We start from the raw sequence: 22,348 nt of genomic DNA, 5'->3' as shown, positions 1-22,348 counted from the left end.
ACGCCAGTCGCCGAGCGGCTGCCGGCCCCGGCCTTCAGCGCCCGCCTCAGGCGCGCCCGAGGCCCCGGAGCGCCCGCGCTGCGGCGGGGAACAGCTCGTGGCCGCGCTCGGGCTCCCCGGAAGCGCGGGGCTGGGGCGCAGGGGCCGGGCCGGGCCGGGCCGGGCCGTGCCGGGCGGTCCGCGGGGGCGAGCGGGCAGGGCGGGCCGCAGCCCCGCGCCCCTCCGCGCCTGCCAGCCCCGAGCACATGCCGGCGGGCCCGGGCGCGGCGGCAGCCAATGGCGGCGGGGCAGGACATGATGTCAGAGCGGCTGTAGAAAAGGCGCGGAGCCTCGCGCGGCGCCCGGGCTGCAGACGCGCCGCTCCGGGCACGGCGGCGGCGGCGGCTCCGGCTCCGCCGCGGCTCCCCCCCCTCCCCCCCCCCCCGCGGCGAGCAGCCGCCCCGGGCCCCGCGGGCCGCGCCGCTTTAAGGAGAGAGGGGGGCCGCCGAGTGCCCGTCCCATCTGGTGCCCATCCAACTCTTCCTCCTTCCCCTTGGCGTTTTCTTTTCCCAATGAGCTCCAGCGGGCTGGGGGAGGAGCGGGGGAAGGAGCAAACTTTGCCCCTGAGCCGCCGCCGCCGCCAGCCCTCTGGACTGTGAGTGCGTACGGTGGGCGTCCGCCCCATCCTCCTTGCAGGACCAGCCTGCTCTCCGCCTGCTGCAGCCTCCCTCGCCCTTGCTTTCCTCCTCTAAATTTCGCAGAGTACGATGTAGAGGGCTTGTCGTTATTATTTTTTTATTTATTTCTCACCGAAGATGGTTTAATTTTTCTGTATTTCTATTATTTATTAATCCCTCCCAACCGTAAACCTGCCCAGCCTTCTGCCAGCTGGGCCAGAGCGTAAAGCCTGCGACTGCACTTGGGGCAATGAGCCCTGCACTGAAGAAGCCTCCTAGAGGGATGTGCCGGGGCCGCGCAACAGACTAGATCCAAGCCCCGAAGCTTACACCAGCAGTTATCCCCTCTCCCTCAGCCCCTTCGCCCGCCTTTTCTGCACCCCATCCCCTTGAAACCTCGGATCAGTGCCTGCGCTGCGCTCCGGAGATCTCTGCCGGGGTGAAAAGCCCGGAGCCCAAGGAGAGACGGGGCGGCCGTGCTAGATGCATGGGGGAGGGCTCCGGTTAATGCAAGTTCTGGGCTCCTGCAGAGACCCCGACAACTGTCAGCAGCAGCAGCAACTCGGGGCCTCCTCCTCTGCTTCCTCAGCGATGCTTTTCCACAGTCTGTCCGGCTCGGAGATGCACGGGGTCATCGACGAGATGGATCGGAGAACCAAAAGCGAAGCACCGGCCATCAGCTCGGCTATAGACAGGGGAGAGACCGAAACGGTAGGAGGCGAAGGATGGGAGAGTGGTTCAACCCCCTAAACATAATAAACCCCTCAAAGATAGAGCTTTTCCCTTAAAATAACAGATCGGGGGGAAACGTATGCAAAATGCTAAATCAGAAGAAAACTAAGCATAAAGGCACCCCAAAAGATTAAGTAAAACCGTGGGGAAAGGCATGAAACTGTTAATTATTAATAATATGCATAGTAATAGTAACGCTTGGGTGAAATGAACAGTACTGCTCTTGCGAGAAAACAGAAAGATAGACCAGCCTTTTGGTAGCGTCCAAGAACTCCTTCCCTTCCCCCAGCCTGTCCGGCCTTCCAAAGTTTTTAGGAAGAGGCAAAGTATGCTTTTATACAGATAACATTTTGGCACAGCGAATTTTTTGTCTGCAGAATGGAAACACAAACACCAAAGAATCCAATTCTGTGTTATTTTTCAGGTAGGATGTCTACTCTGAGGTAGTCTTTATAGCATTTATAAATAAAAAAACGAAACTCGAGTGCCTTTAGATTATGATTTTTTTTGAAATAATTATATATGAACATCGTTTTGTGAACATGGCAAATAGAACTAGAAGATATGTTTCAGGGAGACGGATGGATGCAAATTTTTATAACTTTACCACTTTTTATTTATGTCTGCTGATGCGTAGTACTTGTATATTAATACATTTAGATAACAAAAAATGCATCCTTCTAAACAGAGTTAAGCTAGCAAAGTGGCAAAGATTTCTGAAGTGTGTTAACTGATTCAATATTTTATGTATACTACTTTTTTGTTAAGAAATGCTAATTCTGAGGTGAAATGATCCCGTATTTTGGTTAAATGCTGTCTTGTAAGCTGATACGGGCATATTCAAGAAACATAGCTGTTCTCTGTTTTTAAAACTTCATCAGTATGTGGTATTTCTCTTAATGCTATCTAGAAATTTACTTAAAGGTGGCAGTGAGAGTATTTAATCCTGAATTACTGGCTGAAAAACATCCTTGTACTATAAAGGTGGAAGGTGATTTCTAATCTAAACGGTTTTGGTTTTCTTTGGAAAAGTTCATATTTCTCCATACAATTAAACAGTATCAAATGATCTTTCCTGGAACAAATATGGTGGCACGATACCTTTGCATATCTGTATATAATGTATAGGCATACACGTGTATATAACAAATAGTGGGGCAGAATATTGGATCCTTAAATACCATTTCTGGGTCTCAGAATATTTTTGTTACCGGAAAAGCAAAGCAGAAAAATTGTATTTAATTTTAAGTGGATTTATAAGAAACTACTTTGGTTATAAAACGATCCCTAATCAGAGTTCAGTTAATGCCTTTAAGAATTAAGCTATCAGTGGACTTGTGTGGCTCACATACCATTGTAGTGCCATAATTTTATTTACATGTAGTTCTGATAGTGGGAATGGTGTAGTGCAAACAGTGGTGCTCACAGCGATGGGGTTTGTGATCTCTGCAAGCACTGGAGGAGAGGAATCAGTCCAGCATATGCTGACAAAATAGCTTCATTTTCGCTCGATTCTTCCCTATTAGCTGTCTTTTCTTTTTGCTTTGCGCAGGGACTTAAGGCTCTAGAGGAGGTAAAAGTAAACAAACAACTTCTTCCCCTCCCCGAATCAAAACAAACTGCGTGTTTGTCACATCTGTAAAAAAATGTTTCGGGTTCTCTTGCACAAGAACCAATCTGCAGTGTGCTCTTGTGCAAAGCGGATAATAGTAAGTTTGGAGCGAAGTGGACAGCAGCGCACTGCAAGGTCTGCCATGAGCACTGCTCCGCTCTGAGCCTCCTCTCTTCGATACTCTTTAAGGTGCCGGCTAAAATAAATAAGCATGCTTAAACGGGTTCCGATATTCTTCTCTCTTTCTTTTTTTGGTAGAAGTTGACAGAATATGTATGTGTTTGTTTTTTGCAAGGTTTCGATTGGATTGCGATTTGACACTAAACTATTAAATTATATAGGGGTTATATTTAGTTTTATTGCTTCCAAGTTTATCCCAGCATAATCTAAAGTGCTCTGTTGTTTTTTCCCTCCTTTCTTTCCTACACGTTTCCCACTATTTCGTTTTCCCGATAAAACATTCTGCACCTTGGATTTAGCGATGCTCGTCTCCTCCGCGGTTTTATTTACTGATCCCTTCAGTGCTTTGGGTCACAGCAGATTTGGATACGTGTTGTTTGGAACCAGCTTGCAGAGAGCTGTGTCTGTAGCACTGAGACTGCTAAGGGGTTTGATCGTAATTCACTCGGAATTTTATAGCTAGGAAAATACACACAGAGACACGCTCCACATACACGCACTCACAGAGCATTAACTATGCAGACACTCTCAGTATATCCATAATAATAAATTTTAAAATTAACTATCTGCGATTTACCCTACTCTGTGATTATTGCGCCTGTTATTGAACAGCATCTTTTCTTGTTCTGGGACTGGAAAATCCACAAGGGAAAAAAAAAAAATCCTGGGTCTCCTCCGGACGCCTTCCCTCCAACCCCGGGTGTTTTTCTTGTCTCGCCGTCCTCCCCCGCGCCTCCGGGGAGGTGGGCTGCCGCGGGGCCCTGGGGACCTGAGGCAGGTCGGGGCGGCCGGGCTCGGAGCCCCCTCTCCTCTCCTCTGCCAAGCCCCTGCAAGGGCGAGAAGCCCGGCCCCGGCCGGGCAGGGGGAGGGGGGAGCCCCGCAGTGCACAAGAGTTTCTCCCTCTCGCTAACGGTCTGTAATTGTTTTCCCCCAGCAGACCATGCCTTCCATCAGCAGTGACCGGGCTGCCCTGTGCGCCGGCTGCGGGGGGAAAATCTCCGACCGTTATTACCTCCTGGCTGTGGATAAACAGTGGCACATGCGCTGCCTGAAGTGTTGTGAATGTAAACTCAACCTGGAGTCCGAGCTCACCTGCTTCAGCAAGGACGGCAGCATTTACTGCAAGGAGGATTACTACAGGTACAGCCTGCCCTCAGCCACCAGCCTGGGAGGGGGGGACCTGCTCGCGGCCCCCCACGCTGAGCAAACCCCGTCCTGAAGAGACTGCGGAGGGGGTGCGTGGGCAGGCGGTGGGCTCCTAAAACCTCCCACTGGCGAGGGAGACTCATGGCGGGGATGGGCCCCGTGTTCTCGGGAGGTGGGCACGGCCCGGGCACAGCTCACCCCCAGTGTCCTTGCTGGTGCTGGGGGCTTCAAGCAGGCATCCCCTGCCCAGGCTTCTTGGGCTGCGGAGGGAAACGGAATGGCCAAGGGGAGCGAAGCGTGTCTCCTGCCCTGCACACGCGGGGCACGGCACGGAGCGGCACCCTGGCCCTTGGGAAGCGCCTGCCTTCCCCGCCCGTGCCCCTTTGCAGGGGTGAGGGGATGGGGCTGAGCCCCGGGCACGCTGTCAGCCCCGCCGGCAGCGGGGCTGGTCTTCGCCCGGCGTCGGGGCCTCCTGCGCGGGCCCCTCGGGCCTCCCCGGGGCGCGGGGGAGTTTGCGGGGCGGGGGTCAGTGCGTTTTCCTGCTGGGAGCTGGCGGGGCAGCAGCCGCGCTGTGAGGGGGGGGAGCGGGACGGAGCCCCCCGGGCGCCCGGCTGGCGGCGGCGCCGGGGGAGCGAAGCCGCTCTGCAAACGCCCCGGCTTTGTGCCGCTGCCCCGGCTGAGGTGGCCGCCCCGGGCCCCGCAGCCCCTCTCCCTCTGCCGCCCTCCGGGCGGACCCGACGACGGGGGTGGGGGGGGGATGCGCCTCTCACCGTCTCCTCTGGCCGTTCTGTTTTGCAGGAGGTTTTCGGTGCAGAGATGTGCGAGATGTCACCTGGGGATTTCTGCCTCCGAGATGGTCATGAGGGCCAGGGATTTGGTATATCACTTAAATTGCTTCACTTGCACCACTTGCAACAAGATGCTGACCACCGGCGATCACTTTGGCATGAAGGACAATCTGGTGTACTGCCGCCTCCATTTCGAGACTCTCATCCAGGGGGAGTACCAGGTGCATTTCAATCACTCGGATGTAGCCGCTGGGAAGGGCCCGGCACTGGGAGCGGGCTCTGCCAATGCTTTGGGACTGCCTTATTACAACGGCGTGGGGACTGTCCAGAAGGGGAGACCCAGGAAAAGGAAGAGCCCAGGGCCCGGGGCAGATCTGGCAGCCTACAACGCAGGTAAGAGACCCCCATCTTCCCCGAGAACAATTCAAATGGTTTGTTTCTGTTCACTTCCAAAGGGGGATTTCCGTTTATTTTAGCTTAAACCGTTAATAATAGTTTAGCTGCAGCATAATTATTGAGATCAAGTGCTGTCAAACTGCAATTACAGAAGCTAATATGTTAGCATTTTTCACTTCAGCTGGAAATAAAATGTTTTGAGGCAAGGTCATCTGGTTAAGGAGGGGGAGAAGGGGGAGTGTAGCCTGAAATAAAATCTGGAAACCAGAGATTGTAAGTTAGCACTTCAGAGAGCTGTGAATTTTCTTTAGTAGCTACACTCAAAGGCTGCTGATGGGTGAATTATTCTGCCCTTGTCCTGAGCTCTCGCACCTCAGAGTTTTGAAAGGAAAGAGAGAGGGAGGAAGAGAGAAAGCGGCTGTTTCCCAGGGACCTGCAGCGGGAGGCGAGGGGGGCTGCAGGGCTGGGGGTGCGGGTGCCCGCGGAGCCCGGGCAGGGGCTGCAGGCAGCAGGTGTCTGCAGGCAGCAGCGAGTCTGCTCGTACATGACAAGTTCGGCTGAAGTTTTGTTCGTCAGATGTGACTCAGAGAAGAGTCAGGGAGCTGGCAGCATCCCCTTTCTAAACCCTCGCTGCCTCCAGTCGCAGCCCCTGCCTCTTAACTGAGAGCAGCAGCGAGGAGAAAGGGAGCAAACCTGGCAGCAGCCACAAGCCTCTGCAGAAACTCTGTCTCCCAGGCTCTCTGCATCGAGCTGCAAACTTTCTCATGTGTTTCCTCGTTTAACTTCCCCACCACCACAGCACTGTAATTTTGCAGGCAAAGGAATTCGAGCAGCCTCCTGCCCCCTCCATCCCTGCTTCCCCCCTTCCCCTCGCTCTTCTTCGTCCATGTAACTGCCCACCACAACGGCTGTGATCCCTGGGTCTTCCAGCCCTGCTCCTCGTATGCAACAGGAAAAAGTGTTTGGACAAAAAAACCTCTTAGCTCTTGACTTTATTAGAAGAATTCAAGGCGGAGGTGGGGTTTACTTCAGACCCGCGTTTCCCTGAGCTGTGCACTCCGCCGTCCCGGGAGACCCGGGAGACGAAACTCCTTTGCTCTTTCCTTGTGCTGCGTCAGGACCGCCTGCACTTCGCCGCCGTTTCGAGCATGTTTTCTTTTTTAATCTACGAAGTTCAGACATGTCCCATAGGGCGTAGATTTGCCTTTAACATTTTCTTTTCCCGGAGAGGGCGTTAGGTAAAGGCCAAGTTCGCTGCGGTTTGTTTCGAGCCGCACCTCTGCGCTCCCCGACCGCCCCGGCCCCGCAGCTCCGGGCTGCGCTGCCCTCCTGCCGTTCCCCCTGCACGGAGGGGGAGAGGGAGGAAGGTGGGGGGAGAGACCGAGGGGACGTGCGGTGGTGATGAGGGTCTCGGGCTGCACTGATCTTCCAGCATCGAGGGCTTTGGGTGCGAGAGAGGCGACCACGCCGGGAGGATGAGGCTGCCGGTGTTTTGCGCCTAAAGACAGAGCAACAATAGCGACGAAATTGAGTGGTTTGCTCTGAAAATGTCAGGGAGAAAAGGCGGATCTCTAACTGGCAAACGCACCTCGGGAACAAAATTGCCGGCTATTATTGGTTTAACTAATTGCTGAATAACTTGGAAATAGTGCAAAAATCAGTAGTAGTCCCAGTGGTGGAGGTTGATGAAAGGTGTATGTAGCGTTCTCCCGAGTAACAGCTGAGCTTTAAAACATACATAAAATATGCATCTTGCCCGCTTAAAAACGTCTCCTTTTCGGAGGGATTAGATTTTAATTGTCCTTCCGCTGTCTCCCTGTACAGGGCAGATGTTCAGATTCAAAGGACCTGTAAATCGAACCAGCGGCATCTGTCCTGGATGGGAGCACAGCCTGAGAAAGTCTTACTGCTCCTAAATACACCGTGTTTAACTGTATTTTTAAAAATTCGTTTTCAAAATAATTGCCCTCTGATTTTTTTGATCTTTTAATTTTTGCTTAGAGCCTGCAACTGAAGCTTAAGAGATCTTCCTTGAGAAACCTTTGGCTTCTTTGCTTAAACTGTTTATCCACTTAACTATTTACTAAACCAATAATCGACTAATTTATACAATAATAAGTGCCATTGATCTTGGAAACCAGTCCAGGGTGCACACTGATGTAAAATCTCACGAACTAGCAGATTATTGCAAAGCCTTCGATTTGGTGCATTCTAAGGGGAAACAGTTTAGAAGTGTGATAGTTTCTCTTTTTATTTTTAATGGAACTTGGCGCTTCCGTCTCAGAAATGCACTAGAAATGCACAATATTGTCCTCTGAGGGGATCTGTTGCTGGTGATTTGTGTCAAATACTTTGTGTAAATAAATCTACACCCAGAGGTGGTGGGAAAAGGGGCACCCATAAACTTAGGCAGAGTTGAGACTGGAATTATTTTGTAAATTGCAGCAAATATTCATCTACAACACGAATTGGACTTTTGTTTTCTACTTAAACGGGACTCTGTTTGCACAGGACTGATGGGGTTTAGATGTGGATAGAGCCTGACAAGTGGAAAACAGCTTAGAAGGATGCTGAAACTTCAAAAAGATTTATTTTTCTTTCTTTCTTCTTTCTTTTCTCTCTCTTTTTTTTTTTTTAAAAAAAAAGTGTGTTCGTGTGATCATAATTTCTTCTTTCAGTTGTTGGAATGGAGTTTGATGGGGTTTTTTCGGTCAGTAAATCAATGGCTGAAAGCTTGCTGAACACAGAAGCACCTGTAAAGAATTCTGAATACTCCCTGTGTGAATTAGACCCCAAACCTCCCACAGCCTGCTATATTTTATTCATTTATATCTGCTCTGTCTTTAATATGAAGGCACTAAACTATCCTCGCAAATGACAGATGTGCTGCGTAGACTTGGGGCACCACGAGCTAATAAAATACCCACGATCTGGGCAAACAGCGAAGATACTAAGAAATACTTCCTTCCTTTACTAGCAGGAAGATACATAGTGTTTCAGTAAGAAGGCGACTAAACATCTAGGCTGGATACACACCCTCGGCGGGTGGGGACCGGGGGCTGGGGGGCGGCTTTTTGCGGGGGGACGGGGGGCTGCGGAGCCGGCAGCCGGCCCAGCCCCACGGCCGCTCCGGCCCTGCCCTCCCCGCCGCCCCGCTGCCTCCCCCGGCACGGCTCGGGAAAGCGCCGGGCCGTTGGGAGCTGACCCCCCGAACGGGCTTTGGCAAAAGTTTGTTTTTTTCCCGATAAAAATGGGAAAAGCCTGGAAAGTTTTGAAGAGCGAATGTCTCGTTCTTTCCTTATTTCCCCTGGGACTAGAAGCTCAGAGTAAGGTTTGCTGTGACTACAGTTGCAGAGCGAGCAAACGGGAGTCGCAGCTACAAACGGGTGTCTCGCAGCGATTTCCTAAGGAAAAGCAGAGTTCCCTCCTTCCCCCGCTCCTGCTTCTCTCCCTCCTCCTCCGACGTGGTCACCCCTCGGGCTCCCCCGGGCGCGGTGCCTCTGGCCCCTCCCCGAGGAGCAGGGTTGGGGCTGGGGTCGGGGCGGGGGCAGGGAGCTCGCTCCCCAAAGGGCGAGCAGGGCCTCGGGAGCGCTCGCCCCCTTCCCTCCCCGGGGGGCTGCCGTGGCGCAGGGCCGGGGGTCCCTCGGGAAGAGCGCGGCGGGCCGAGCCCCCCGGGGAGCGGAGCGGAGCCCGCCCCGGCCCCGCTGCCAGCCCCTTCCCCCGGCCCCGCAGCCGGCCCGGCGGGCAGCGAGGAGCCCGGCTCGGCCGGGGCTGCCCGGGTTAATCGCGGCGCTCAGGGAATTACCGCGCACTCGCACCGGCTATTCAGCGCCATTCAATTGGCTTAATTGAGGGGAAAAGCCCTGCGCGGCTGGCTCCTCCCGCCCGGCCCGCTGCCCGCCGCGGCCCCGCTCCGCACCCTTTGTTCTCCCGGCCCGGCCCGGGCCGCTCTCTCCCCCTGGAGGCACCGCGCCCGGGCGGGGACCCGGCCCTCCAGCAGCCCCGGGAGGACACGCAGCCCTTTTGTCCCACGCGGCTGAGGAAGGCCGGAGGAAAGAGGGTTTCTAATCCCAGCTCTCCTCTCTCGTGGCCCTGGGATGCTCAGCCTGGAAGACAGTCGCTCCTTAAGACAGGCTTTATGTCCCTCTTCCTAGAAACACCTCTTGACATTTCAAGGTTGAGGCAGCACTTTCTGTGTCTGTTGCTCTGAAGGCTTGGCGGGGGTGCCCTCCTTTCAGTGCTGCCAGGTGCCTCAGAAGCAGCGAGGGGTACCTTGCCTGCTCCAAGTGCCACAGCTTCACCCCTTTTCATCCCAGGTGTGTTAAGAAGTTCAGGCATCTGCCTTCTCCAAGTGTCTTCTCCTTCCATCAGGGAGAAGGACTTGATCTCTGTTCCTGTCCCACATACCATTCAGAGGGGTCTGTCTCACTTTTGTCCCCTTCAAGGATGCAGGTACCGCAGTCTTTTACACACTCCTGCCAAACAACAAATAAGGCTGCACCCCTGCCTAGTCCAGTTAACCACAAGTTCCCTCTCCAGGCAGCAGAAGGTTAAAACACCCCCTTGACTCTCCTATTACAGAAGGAAAGGGGTGTAGGTTCCTGAGCCACTGAATATGGAGAGCTGATGCATGCACCAAATGTGTCCCTTGTTTCATCATTCTTTCAAAATCAGGATTAGTTTGCTTTCTTTTTGGGTAATTTAACATGTCAAACACAAGCTACTAAGAACAAAATTCCCCCAAAGGAAATTCCTTTTTCCCATCTTCTTCATGTGCCATATACTTAGCAACCTACAAACTACTAAGTACATGCTTTGCCCTGGATCCTGACACGTGGGGGGATCTGGCGATCTGAGTGTGAAACAGTGCTCCCAAGTTTTCTTCTTCAAATAGTGTTTATTGCAAAGGTAACAGCCCACCCTGCTTTACACTCATGTCGCCGATTTTAGAGATGGTATTACGCGTTATTCGGCAGAGGATATTTTGGTCACCAATATCAAAATATAATGTTTTAATCTTAATTTCTAGTGATGCTCTCCGTGGACATCACCATCTTGTGGCCAAATGGACATTTGTATCGCGGTGTTAATGGAGGAGGCTGTAAGAACTGGCTGCTGGGGAGACCAGCCGAAGGACAGGAGGGCAGTGGCCTGGATGGGGGGACTGGGGGAAAGGAAGAAGGGCCTTAGCAATGTTCTAGGGCCAAAAAAGGCTTGGCATCACTTCAGAATTTGTTTTATCACAAAATAGGAATGAAACATTAGTTAATTTAAGACTCCTCTATTTGACTGGAATTTTACCGGTTGTATTTCTGAACTCCCAGCAGGAGCCCTAGATACTGCAATCGAACGGAGATCTTACGTACGCACAGTTCAGCAGTTCCTTTGGGAGATACACGGGGACACCACAAGGAACAGGGAAGAAGTGCCTGAAAAACAGAGGGTTGCGTGAGGAGGACGTACAGTGTTAGTCTTACACCATGGTGCCTTTTGCAGAAACTCCTCAGCTCTTAAAATCTCCCCACGCTTACACCCTTGGCCCGCTCTGTATCTCTGTGCCTGCAACACCCATAGACGTTTCAGACTCTGTGAGAGATGCATATAATATTAGGCCTAATATAATACACTTTTGAAGATGGTGCCAGGCACCACAACCAAATACAAGAGGGGAATTGGCACTACCTGGGAATATTTATGTCATATCGGGTGATGCCTGGGGGTACCCAAACCACTAGCGCAAGACAACGAGCAGCAGACACCCTCGTGCACTTTCGAAACCTGTTCTATAACTTTCTTCATAGAAAAGGACAATATTTTGCCAGTCTCAAATGGTACATATTTACTGTCAGTTTAATATTATTTTTATTTAGTAGATGAGGAGGTAAAACTATGAGAAATTCAGAGAGTAAATTGTTCATTGTCCTGTCAGGGCTTGATGAAAAGCTGATACCCTCATTCCATTCTGGGAGGGTTTAGAATCACTTTTATTTCCTTGGATGCTGAGTGTATCTCATTCTCTATGGAACAGGTTAAAATCCAACTACTTGCAGCCCTAGGGTTCGTTTTGTTGCATATTAACATGAACAGACCTCAGTCCTTCAGACAGATATTTTGATCCATTTCCTCGTAAGTCTCTGCCTTATTATTTCTGGGAGGGTTTGAAAGCCTTTAAGATAACACACAGAGGTCTTTTCCATTACTAATATCTAAAATTCTGTGAGTACATTTTAAAACCAAGCACTGCCTGGTTTTACATTTCCATAATAGAATTTGCTAGGAGCAATATAGTTTCAGTTATTCATCCCAGTATTCTTTACATCAAGAATTGTAGCTATGCAGGAGTGGAGCACATGGGGTGACCCCAGTTTGGCAACTAGATCTCAGTTCTTAAACCAGCAAAGACTTTGCTACATTCCACCCAGCACCATTCATTCTGCATTTTTACTGTCTCCTTCTAAGCGTCTTACACCTTTTAAATTCAGGTGCTTCCAGTCTTCCCACACCACAGGAAAACAACCAGAAATGCTTCTTATTGCCAGAATTTGGCACAAGATACTTGGGTCTGGAAAGGATTTATACAAATGTACGCACATGCACGCAAACACGCACACATACACACACATTTAGACACACAGTACAACGTTTTAAGCTGTTTTTTAAATTATAGGAGTACAGAAACACACAGAAAAGTTTGAGGCTTTGGACACTTTCTACGTATCTATTACACAAACATGGTTTTGGTCTTAAAGCTGAATTTTTGCAGGCCTTGCTCTATGTTGTGCCATCTCTTTTTAGAAGGTTTTGAAGAGCTGAAGTTTGCAAAGCAGTTACTGTGCATGCTGCAGAACTGCTGTTTATAGAGTCTGTATGCATTTTTACTTATCAGTGCGTGCATTTTATGTATATTTTTAAAAACTGGTTTTAATGCCTTTCAGAATTTGTATGTTTTCAGTACGGCTGAGAACCCCTGATGAATTTAAAGTAAGACTATAAAGAGATGGCTGTGAGATGTACTCAATTGTAATGAGCCAGCGATAACGGACAACTGAAAACAAATATGCTTATGTGTTTAAGAAATTCACCAATAATTCACATTTTAAAATACAATTTTTTTCTCGTTTTTTGCATGCAATGTGATTGTTCATTACTTTTAATGTAAAATTTACAAGAAATTAAAAGGGAGTTGTAGATATTGGAACAGACAAAGCAAATTAATTGCAGTTTGTCAGATCTAATTTTCAGTTATATCCCTGATTTTTTTAGCAGATTTAAGCTTGGTCCTTAACGTTGTTTTAAGAGTTTTTCTATGGTTTACTGTATGCACAAATAAATGAAAAACTACTTTTGGTCTATGAGGTTATTTTGCTTGGCGTTCAACATTTAATACTACTTAATAATGATTATAATGTTCCTTGCTCATAGACCTTCTTTACAGGCTTTACAGTTGATTTATGCAAATATATCAATCAGTGTCATTCAGTGATTTCAAAGGGATATAGCAGAATTGATCACTCAAACTAGTATTTGCAAATACTTTTTTAAAAAAGGAAATATAAACATATAAATAATTAAAAAGGTATTTTTCATTTGGCATGCCAGTGATACATTGTATTAGCAGCTTTATTTCTTTAGCTAGTCAAATTACAGTCATAATTTGCTGTCTGGTACCCACAAACTTTATTTCTTTTATAGTATTTCTTTTAATGGTCTCTCTTGTACTCTGCAAGGTTTAGTTTGATGAAGGAAATAATTATAATTTTAACTGGTCTGTTCCATCGAGATTTAAGTGGGCTGTATTGTACAGCTGTCTTTGTGCGTTACAATGCAATTTATAGTGATACAAAGTACATTAAAACACTTAACAGAGTTGAGGACAGCTACTGTCCTACAGGCAGAAAGTGGAGGAAAGGCTGTGTGGAGATGGAGGGAAGAAAAAAGGAAACAGACTTGACATTTTAAAAGCCATAAAGAGGCGGGTGAGGGTCCTCACAGGCTGGTTATTGTAAGGGGAAAATAGAAGATGCAGAAATGGAGGGGAAGGCAAGCAGGATTCGCACCAGTACAATACACGCCATGGTATGTTATTTTAATTGCTGCACTCAGATGAACTGCAAACAATGTTGGTCACAGAGCAAGAGATTTACACGCCTTTTCCTCTTGTTGCCTTAAGCTTTAAGTTGCAATGAAAACGATGGTGACCACCTGGATAGAGACCAGCAATACCCCAGCAATCAGAAGACAAAGCGGATGAGGACATCATTCAAACACCACCAGTTGCGGACAATGAAGTCGTACTTTGCTATTAACCACAATCCTGACGCCAAGGACTTGAAACAGCTAGCTCAGAAAACCGGCCTGACCAAAAGGGTTCTTCAGGTAAGAAGAGCAGTATTTTGTCTTGAAAGGTAAATAAAATATCAATTTTATATTTAAAATGTCATGGATTTTGCTGATTTTCAAGCTTTTCTTAATCGTTCATACCTTCTGTGAGACTTCAGTTAACTCCTAGAAAATATGAGACAAGTTATTTCTTTTCAGTTTCCCAAAAGCAGATCACTTGGGTTCTAATTTTCAGTGACAGTTGTGAAGGTTTGGGGCCCTGTTTGTTTTCCTGCAGTTAGTTAATTCTGGTGCATGTTTTAGCTTCCAATCTGCTGTAAGACAAAGTGAATTATTTTAGTGTGCACACTGTAAATAGAGAGCTCTTAATTTAGAAATTACTGTGAATGTTTACCTTTGTAAGAAATGAATCAGCAGTTTGAATTGATTTCATCAGGACAAGGTGGATATATTTTCTTTCATAATTGAAGTGGACATAAATTTAATTTTTCAAAGATTACTTCTTTATTCATAGTTAAATAACTTAGAATGAAAGGAGACTGCATTTTAAAAGTACCTTTTCTCTGAAAGCTGTATTTTTCTTGCTTCAAGGATATACACTCCATTTGAACTATTACAGGAAGCAAAGGTGAGAATGTTAGTTGATTCAGCTCCATTTTAAGTTATAGTTCTGATTCCAGAAGTCAATTCTAATGGGCACTTATCCAAATAACTATACCTAGAGATAAATTTAGGCATATAGGAGCCATGGCATTCCAGGATCTATTGCTGAAATTTTTAAACAAGTCTTAATTGTAGAAAAATGGTTTGTGAGCATCACAGAGACAGGTAGGGCTCAGAGACAGACTCCTGGGAAAGCATCGTGGACAGCTCTCGCAAACTCATAGGCAAAATGACAAAAATATTGAGAAAAACTGAATTCAGTGTAGAGATTCTGGACCTTACAGTGTTAATACCTAACAGAAGAAGGAATAAAGGTTTTGTAGGCTTCCCAGTAAAAACTACTAATGAAAAACCGTACGTAATTACTTCTCTTGGCTACTTCCTCTATAGCTGGATTCTTTTTTTATGAGGCTGATTCACCGTAGTGGAACAGATTCCTCCGATGTCACTAGTGCACATCCTAACACTTGATGTAGTGTCTCTCATAGCAGCTCTCCTTTATCCATGCACGTGTGTGAAATCATTTACTGCATTTGTCTATCCTTAATTTGATGCTTCTCCTTTGTATTACCCTGAGTTTAGACACTTCAGTAATATCTATTCTGTCCATTGCAATGCACTCACACCTGAACTGAGACATTTCACATAGTGCATTAAGAAATAAGTGTTTAGAAAGTGTCTCTCTCTTGATCATCTTTCTGTTCTCTCTCCTCACTCCACACCAACTTTGACTCCCATCTCTCTCTTCTCTCTTCACCTAAGGGGTCTTTCCTTCCATCTTTTTTCCAAGTTACTGTCTCTGTTTCTTCCTTCCTTTTCAGAATGTATTTCCTTGTCTCCTAAATTGGACTCCACATTCCCGTTACACTTCAGTTCCTCTTTCAGGTTCTTCATTGCTTCTGTTTCCATCTTAAACATACCACATCTCGCAGTTTCAAGGTGCTTAGTGGTTCCTCTTTTTTTTGTGTCAGACCCTTACAATTCTACTAAACTTTTTTTATCGTTTTGGTAATTGGTGTTTCACTTCTTTTACTTTCACAGTTAAATACCCCTTTATGTCTGGGCTCCTTTAGCTGAAGAGTGGTGGAAGGTAACAGTTGGTGGTGAGGGTTGCACCCAGAGGATGATGCTGTTGGAAGCAACTCAAGAAAATGGCTCGGAGTGATACTTTGTCTAGTATCACTTGAGTTTTCCTGTCTGTTACGAGCACTCTCTACTCCATACTCTTGGACTTTTTGTTTGAAAATTAATTTGGGCCATGAAAAAACAAACTTGTTTTTTGGTTTTAGAACCTTTGTGCCCAACTGGTTTATCTCTAATCCATGAGAGGCAAATTTTCAAACACTGAAGTTCACCTGTATGAATTTCAGGGTTGCTCTTTGCTGCGGAAAACTCTTCATGATGTTGGTTACTGAGATAGTGTCACTTGTTAATTCTTCTGAGCCAGAAAGGTTGGCATTCCCTCTGTGTGATTTATTGAACACGAAGTAATTCACTGACACTATTGATCTAAACAAGCATCATTAGTATTAGTCTGTCTTACATACCGAAGGCGCATGGACTCCCAGACGTACGTGCACACTTGCCAGTAGTACGTTATCTTCCTCATTCCCTCTGTTGTTATTAGGCGTGTTTGTAAGCTGCTGTATTTTCTGTATGTTCAGATCTCAGTTCAGCTGGTGAAGGATTGTGGCTCTTTGTATATCATTAATAGAATATATTTTAATAGAAAATGCAAGGCAGCAGATCAGGAGAAACAGATTCTCTTGTTCTGAAACCAGTGTACTTCCTAAACTCATGTAGTAGAGTTCCTCGTGATTTAGGAAACAGCTATAGAGTCCTTACAATAGAGTCCCACATACCATGTAATGAGGGTACTTTGTTTGTAGATGAGCAGAGAATTTGACCATATTCTTAGTGATCTGTGGTACCGGATTTGGAAGACCTGACTTCTGTCTTTGCTTTATGTACAATTAGTCATCAGCTCCACATGTCCAGAAGCGGGATGGCATGGAGATGTAACACACTGCTTCATAAATTACATTTCCTTCAGTGGCTTTGTAACGCAGACTATTTTCTGTAAGTAGCCACATTAGAATCACAGTAAGCCTATTTATATTTTTAACCCCTATTTTTATTTATTTTCATTCCAATTTAGCTTTATATTTGCAATTTAATTCATATACCTCTTGTACTGCAGCTGGGGAACACAAGCCCATTATTGTAAGCTATCATTCATAATTAAAGTGACCAGCTAGTTGTGAGCTAACTAACTGGCATAAATGTTCCTCTTTTGGGAACTGGTCTTTCTTTTTGTGAGTTTAGAAAGGGAAGGTGGAAGTAAATAGCTCTAAGAAGATAAGGTTTTCTAGCTATAGGTATGTACCTCTTCTCTCCCCAGCAGTCTGGAATATGATTATCCATGGCAAAAGCAGATTAGGAACATAAAGCGTTATTTTTCAGTGGGTGTCTTGTACACTGCTTGTTCTTTCTTGAATCACTTCCCAGTAAAGTTGCTGTGAAATCCCTACCAAGATTACTGCATGCACTGGGACTTTGCTAATTCAGTTTCCAGTAGTCAACAAGCATGAAAATTTTCCCAATCGTGTGGGTATCCTGCGTGCCTTTCGGTGAAGATTCGCTTTAGGCTAGCGTACTGCAGACCCTTGACCGAGCCTTCATTCATAAAACAGCCCATAGTTCCTCTTTAACTATGTGTTTACTAATTACAACAGAGTAATCAGAATCTGTGTGCGACGAGTGAACGTAGTTTGCTTTGTGGTGCAACATCCGTTATATTTTTGTTTCTCCACTTACTAGTTAGTAAAATTCAGTAAACCCGAATGTCTCCAGGTAGCTGTGTGAATGAGCAAAATTCTGTTTGAAAATTGTTTCTAGCACAAGCTATTCATACAACTAATATAGAGCAGTTGCAACACTGGAGGTGTTACAAACAAGACAATAAAGTTAGCTAAGGTAATAAGATGATCTCATTCACTGCAGTATCCAAATCCTTTACAAGACTTAGTGTATTTATTTTCAGTACTCTATCATATGGAGATGTTATTTTGTTCGTATTTTACTTGATGGAGACAAAGCGTTAGCTGCACAGATCACTGAAGAGAGAGGGTAATATTTTAACCGCAGTAGATATTATTCTGCCTGGCTGCTGAGTTGCCCCGCTACAGGCATCCAGCCCCGCTAACCAGAATGTGGTAGCGTCAGTGGTGGGTCTCACAGCTGCTTTTATTTTTCAGTGGGAGTTTTGGTCCATGTTTTCCCCTTTCATTTGAAATAGCTCAGCCTTATAATGATACAGTTGGACAGAAAAACACTAAATACTTCCCAATGATTTTGTTTATTCCTCAGTACTGAAGACCACATTCCTAATTGTGTAATTGATGTGAGATAAGTCCTTCTGGAACAATTCTTTCAGTTATGTATGTTTGGGTTATTATTTCTTTCCTGTAGTACCGTTACAGGTGCAGGGCCTGAATTGCCCATGTGAGCACACAGCGCTACCACCGCCATGCATGGGCAGCCCTGGCTTGCCAGCTCTTACACGCTGCTTTGCACAGCTATCAGTAACGGCACAGGGCATCGGAGGAACAGGCCTACATCCCTCCAACTCAGAAAACAATAGTTTTAATTCTTTCACTACTCCTCAATGTGAAGCCTTTGCTGAATACTGTCATATCTGAAGTGCATACCAGAATGTCACTATTGCCATCATTATGTTATCCCTTTTGATCATAAGACAAGGTATTTTCAGAATTTCAATTAACAAATATTTAGATGTCTTTTCAGTAATAATATGAGTATTTATTATTGGACAATTTTAAAGAGCTTTGTAGCCATTAGCTGATTAACCTTGACAATATCTCTGAGGAAGGAAGTGAAAGTAGTCATATAATCTCTATTTTTGAATAATACTTACAAGATTCTGTAATATTTTCTATGTCTAACATGAATTACCACTATTAAAGAGAGAATGAACCATGTTATATGTGCAGCTCCTGAAAGCAGCATGAGTGGTCATTGGTAAGGGCAGCTGAGCAGGGGTTTCTATATTTAATGGAAGATAAAGGGGAATACATAGACACCAATAATTGTGAGCACTTTTCTTTACATAGTACATGTTTCACATCACAAACAGAAAAGATACTGTAGAGTCTCTCGCCCTGTTAAGGTAAAGAGCAGTCAGATGTTTAGGAACAGTGTAAATAAACAAAATAGTTCTGGTGCCTTCTACAGTTTTACACACTTCAAACAAGAAAATTGTTTTGTGAATAGGAATGGAAATGTTACTCATATTTGGGACTACTGCGTATATAAATATGTATATTTTTAATGAACATAAGTGTGAAATTACACAGAAGGATCTGTAAATGCAACTAGACAAATGGTTTTGTCTGTTCTGTTTTAATTATTACATAACTATGGTATACATACATATAAGCAGTGGCAGTCTCTAAACATCCATTTCACCTTCATGTGTTATGTGTTATCCTTTTTACAATTGCTAGAAGGTATATTAAAAAAATCAAAACCAAATTGTTTTGTGGGACAAATATAAATTATCTCTTACTGAAAGGTAAAAAATCCCATAAATGGTCCAATCGCTGTTTTTTACCATTCCTGACTAGTTGGCACTTGAGACTTTGCGGCTGGAATGACCCAAACAAACGGATCTGCTTCCCTTGCCTCCCCTGCACCCCGGGCTCCTCGCCGTGCTCAGAGCCCCGCACACACGCTGCCGTGCCTCCCTCCTTGCGTGGCTCTGAAGGAACAGTCGCAGGAGAGGACGCTGGTTGTGAATGTGTCAGGCAAAAATACCACATTTGGTTTTGCCTCATTCTGACCACACCACTGGCCTTCAACGGGTTTGCCACTATAACGGACTATGTTATAAAATCATGAGTGTATTTTCACCTGTGCTAGTTTAGGAGAAGATTTTTGTTTTCTTGTCATATGTGAAACTGATAAATAGCCTTTAAACTAAGTGTTTTAACAAAGGGAATGCCAACATACACTCTTTTAAAATACTGAGCTTTCAGAAACAAGGGCCTGTAGGGGCGTGATTTATGCATGGCCCACGAATGCAGCTCCTACAGCCACTGCTAGAATTTGTGCCTGAGGATTATTTCCTCGTGGCATTCCCTGGAGAGAGTGTGAGAGAGAGGCTGTGCGCCTTAAAGACCCTTGGCTGGGGGAGAAAGCTTTCCAGAGAAGAAGGAAGAGTGCTCAATAGGGGGAATTTGGGGCTGGAGCATCCATAGATGAGAAGGAAACCAGCCAGAGGAAAAACAGCTGAATCACGTTCATCAGTTCTAACCGCGGCTGGCAAGCTGAGAGCGCAAAGAGACACCTGACAGGACTGCTCGTGTTTGCGTATCGCTCCTCTGTTAGAGGCTGGCTTAAAGCAGATCCTATGGCGAGGCCATGCTGGGTCAGAGTTAGAGGTCAGAGTTTCTGTACAGGCTGGTGTGGCCGCGTGAGCTCCACGCACTCAGTTTCCCTGTACAGGCCACAGAGGAGAGATCTGATGGAGATACTGTACGGCTGTGCAGATCCTTTCACTCACTCCGTTCCTTTCTCCGGCAGATACAGAGATGATGAGGCTCATTGCATCTGGAATGGAAAGATTCGGTCCTATTCCTTACAGCAGGTCAACATGAGGACAGTAGGATCAAGACTGTCTGTTGTAAAGAATGTAACAATGACAGTGGCCTTCTGTCAAATAAGCACGGTGAAAGTTCAGCTAGTCTGTAGCAGTAAAATTACCTGATATCAACATATATCAGGTTGAACAAAGGGTATTTAACAACATTTTCAAATTTACTCGAAGTAATATGCTGTACCTAGGATTCATGCAAGTTTCACGAATACATTTTATCTATTTTCAAATAGGTCAGAATAATAGTTTATCTTTAAACAAATCCTGCAGAGAGTGGAATGCATTATTAACTTGGACATAAACACTGAAATTTAACTGAGAAAGATGAAGTCATAGCTTTTGTCCTTCACTCATAGATAATAAATAATGCAAGAAGTAGCAATCCTGGAAAAATTTCTGCATGTGGATATAATTTCTACTGAAACAAGAGTTTTTAATGCCATGTGGGTCTCTAATACCAGCTTTAAACCGTGACAAAGCCTCTTTTCCTGACATCATTCCAGTACTGAAAACATTTGAAAAAGGAGACTGGCATAGGAGAAGGGAGCTGAAGCATTTGAGAAAGAAGTGTAAGAGAAGAGTAAGAAAGAGGGACAGTCCTTTTAGAGAGGTGAGAGCATTGCAGACACTGAGACATGAGGAAGTGCCCAGGAGAGCTCTCAGGGCCCACGGAAAGGCAGGGTGCTGGGGTCTGTGTCACCTGCTGCTTACGATGGGAGATGGACTTGAGATACGAGGGTGCTGAAACTCATTATTTCATATTCATCAGATGCTTGATGTCTGCCTCATCCAGACAAACACTTCTGGGATTGAGGGCAATCGAGGATTCATGCAGGCTGCCAAATTTCTGTGCATCTTTATACACAGCCTGCACAGAAAGACTCCCCTCCTCCATCCTTAGTCCACTCCTGTCCCAGGCAGACTGTTTATGCAGGATCGCAGGAGAGGGAAAGAGGAATGCTTTACGGGCATGCAGAGGACGCTTCTCATGACTGGGGCTACTTTTCTAACATGTTACCAGTAAAAACACCTTCCCCAATTCAAGTGTCGGTGAATTTGTGAGTATGCTTTTGCTTTTGTAAACACTGCAGCTCTTTAAATACTACCCTGTTATATTAAACTATTTCAGGTTTGGTTTCAAAATGCTCGAGCCAAATTCAGACGGAACCTCTTACGTCAAGAAAACACAGGGGTGGATAAGACTTCAGACTCAACACTCCAAGCAGGGACCCCATCAGGTCCTGCCTCAGAAATATCCAATGCCTCCATGAGTCCATCCAGCACTCCCACTACTTTAACGGACTTGACTAATCCTACTATGCCTACTGTGACATCTGTCTTGACATCAGTGCCCGGAAGTCTTGAGGTTCATGAATCTCGAAGTCCTTCACAGACAACTCTTACAAATCTTTTCTGATGACTCTTTCTTAATAATTTCTTTAAAAAAGAAATTATTCTTAGCTGAAATTCCAAGTGTATTTTAATAGAGGCTTTGAGCAACTGACTAACCACAATTAGGATCTCTCCTAAAAAACAGAAGGAAACGTAGCGTTCTGGTATTATGGAGTATGGACTGAAGAATAACTTGGAAGATCTATTGCAACACAACATTTGTGTAACTGTACAGTTTTGTGGACTGAGCAAGGGAAACAGCAATTAATTTAAGTTGGCTAAAGCTTCTGTATTTTCAAAGACTGCCATGTGCCTTATATACTGTTTTACCTACATTCTTTGGATTCCATGTCCACTTCTCTCCTTTTCTCTCTGTATATTTATGACCAGGGCAAAAATGTTAAGAGTTTGTTACTTTGAATAGTCCTAACCTTTTCATTGGTTGCTTTGTTGTTTTAGAATTTTAAGGTCAAAGTCTGTTCGAATACCAGAATTTGTAAAATCTAACCAGTAATAAAACCACTTACGGAAACTACTTGGTAATGGCTGCAGTTACATTTAACATTAGTGTCACAATCAAGATAGGCTGATTGTATTTAAAAGGATTAGAAAACTGCCCTTCAAACACAGCACCTGCCTAGGATAAACTCTAAATATGATGTATACGTTCCTCCGGTTCCTGAAGTATATATGGGTGAGAAATCCAGCTTGTACAACAGTCTAGGTATCGACATTGTAGAGAAATAAATGTTAGTTGCAGGTAGAA

General features: G+C 45.8%; 1 protein-coding gene across 1 annotated transcript; it reads left to right on the top strand.

Annotated features, from left to right (window-relative positions):
- The first annotated feature begins 1,139 nt into the window (after positions 1 to 1,139).
- Positions 1,140 to 21,607, top strand: LHX2 (LIM homeobox 2). The gene is made up of 5 exons (XM_068414082.1): positions 1,140 to 1,367; positions 4,118 to 4,320; positions 5,125 to 5,507; positions 13,681 to 13,886; positions 21,320 to 21,607. The coding sequence occupies exons 1-5, from the start codon at positions 1,140 to 1,142 to the stop codon at positions 21,605 to 21,607; spliced, it is 1,308 nt and encodes a 435-aa protein (XP_068270183.1).
- The last annotated feature ends 741 nt before the right edge of the window (positions 21,608 to 22,348 follow it).

The sequence above is a fragment of the Nyctibius grandis genome, chromosome 16 (assembly GCF_013368605.1).
Source record: "Nyctibius grandis isolate bNycGra1 chromosome 16, bNycGra1.pri, whole genome shotgun sequence".
NCBI classification, from domain to species: Eukaryota; Metazoa; Chordata; class Aves; order Nyctibiiformes; family Nyctibiidae; genus Nyctibius; species Nyctibius grandis.
This window is presented reverse-complemented; position numbering and strand designations above follow the sequence as displayed.

Coding starts and splice junctions, on each gene's coding strand:
- LHX2 (XM_068414082.1), top strand. CDS start 1,140: ATGCATGGGGGAGGGCTCCGGTTAATGCAAGTTCTGGGCTCCTGCAGA. Junction 5,508..13,680: donor TCTGGCAGCCTACAACGCAG/GTAAGAGACCCC, acceptor TGTTGCCTTAAG/CTTTAAGTTGCAATGAAAAC. Junction 13,887..21,319: donor TGACCAAAAGGGTTCTTCAG/GTAAGAAGAGCA, acceptor AAACTATTTCAG/GTTTGGTTTCAAAATGCTCG.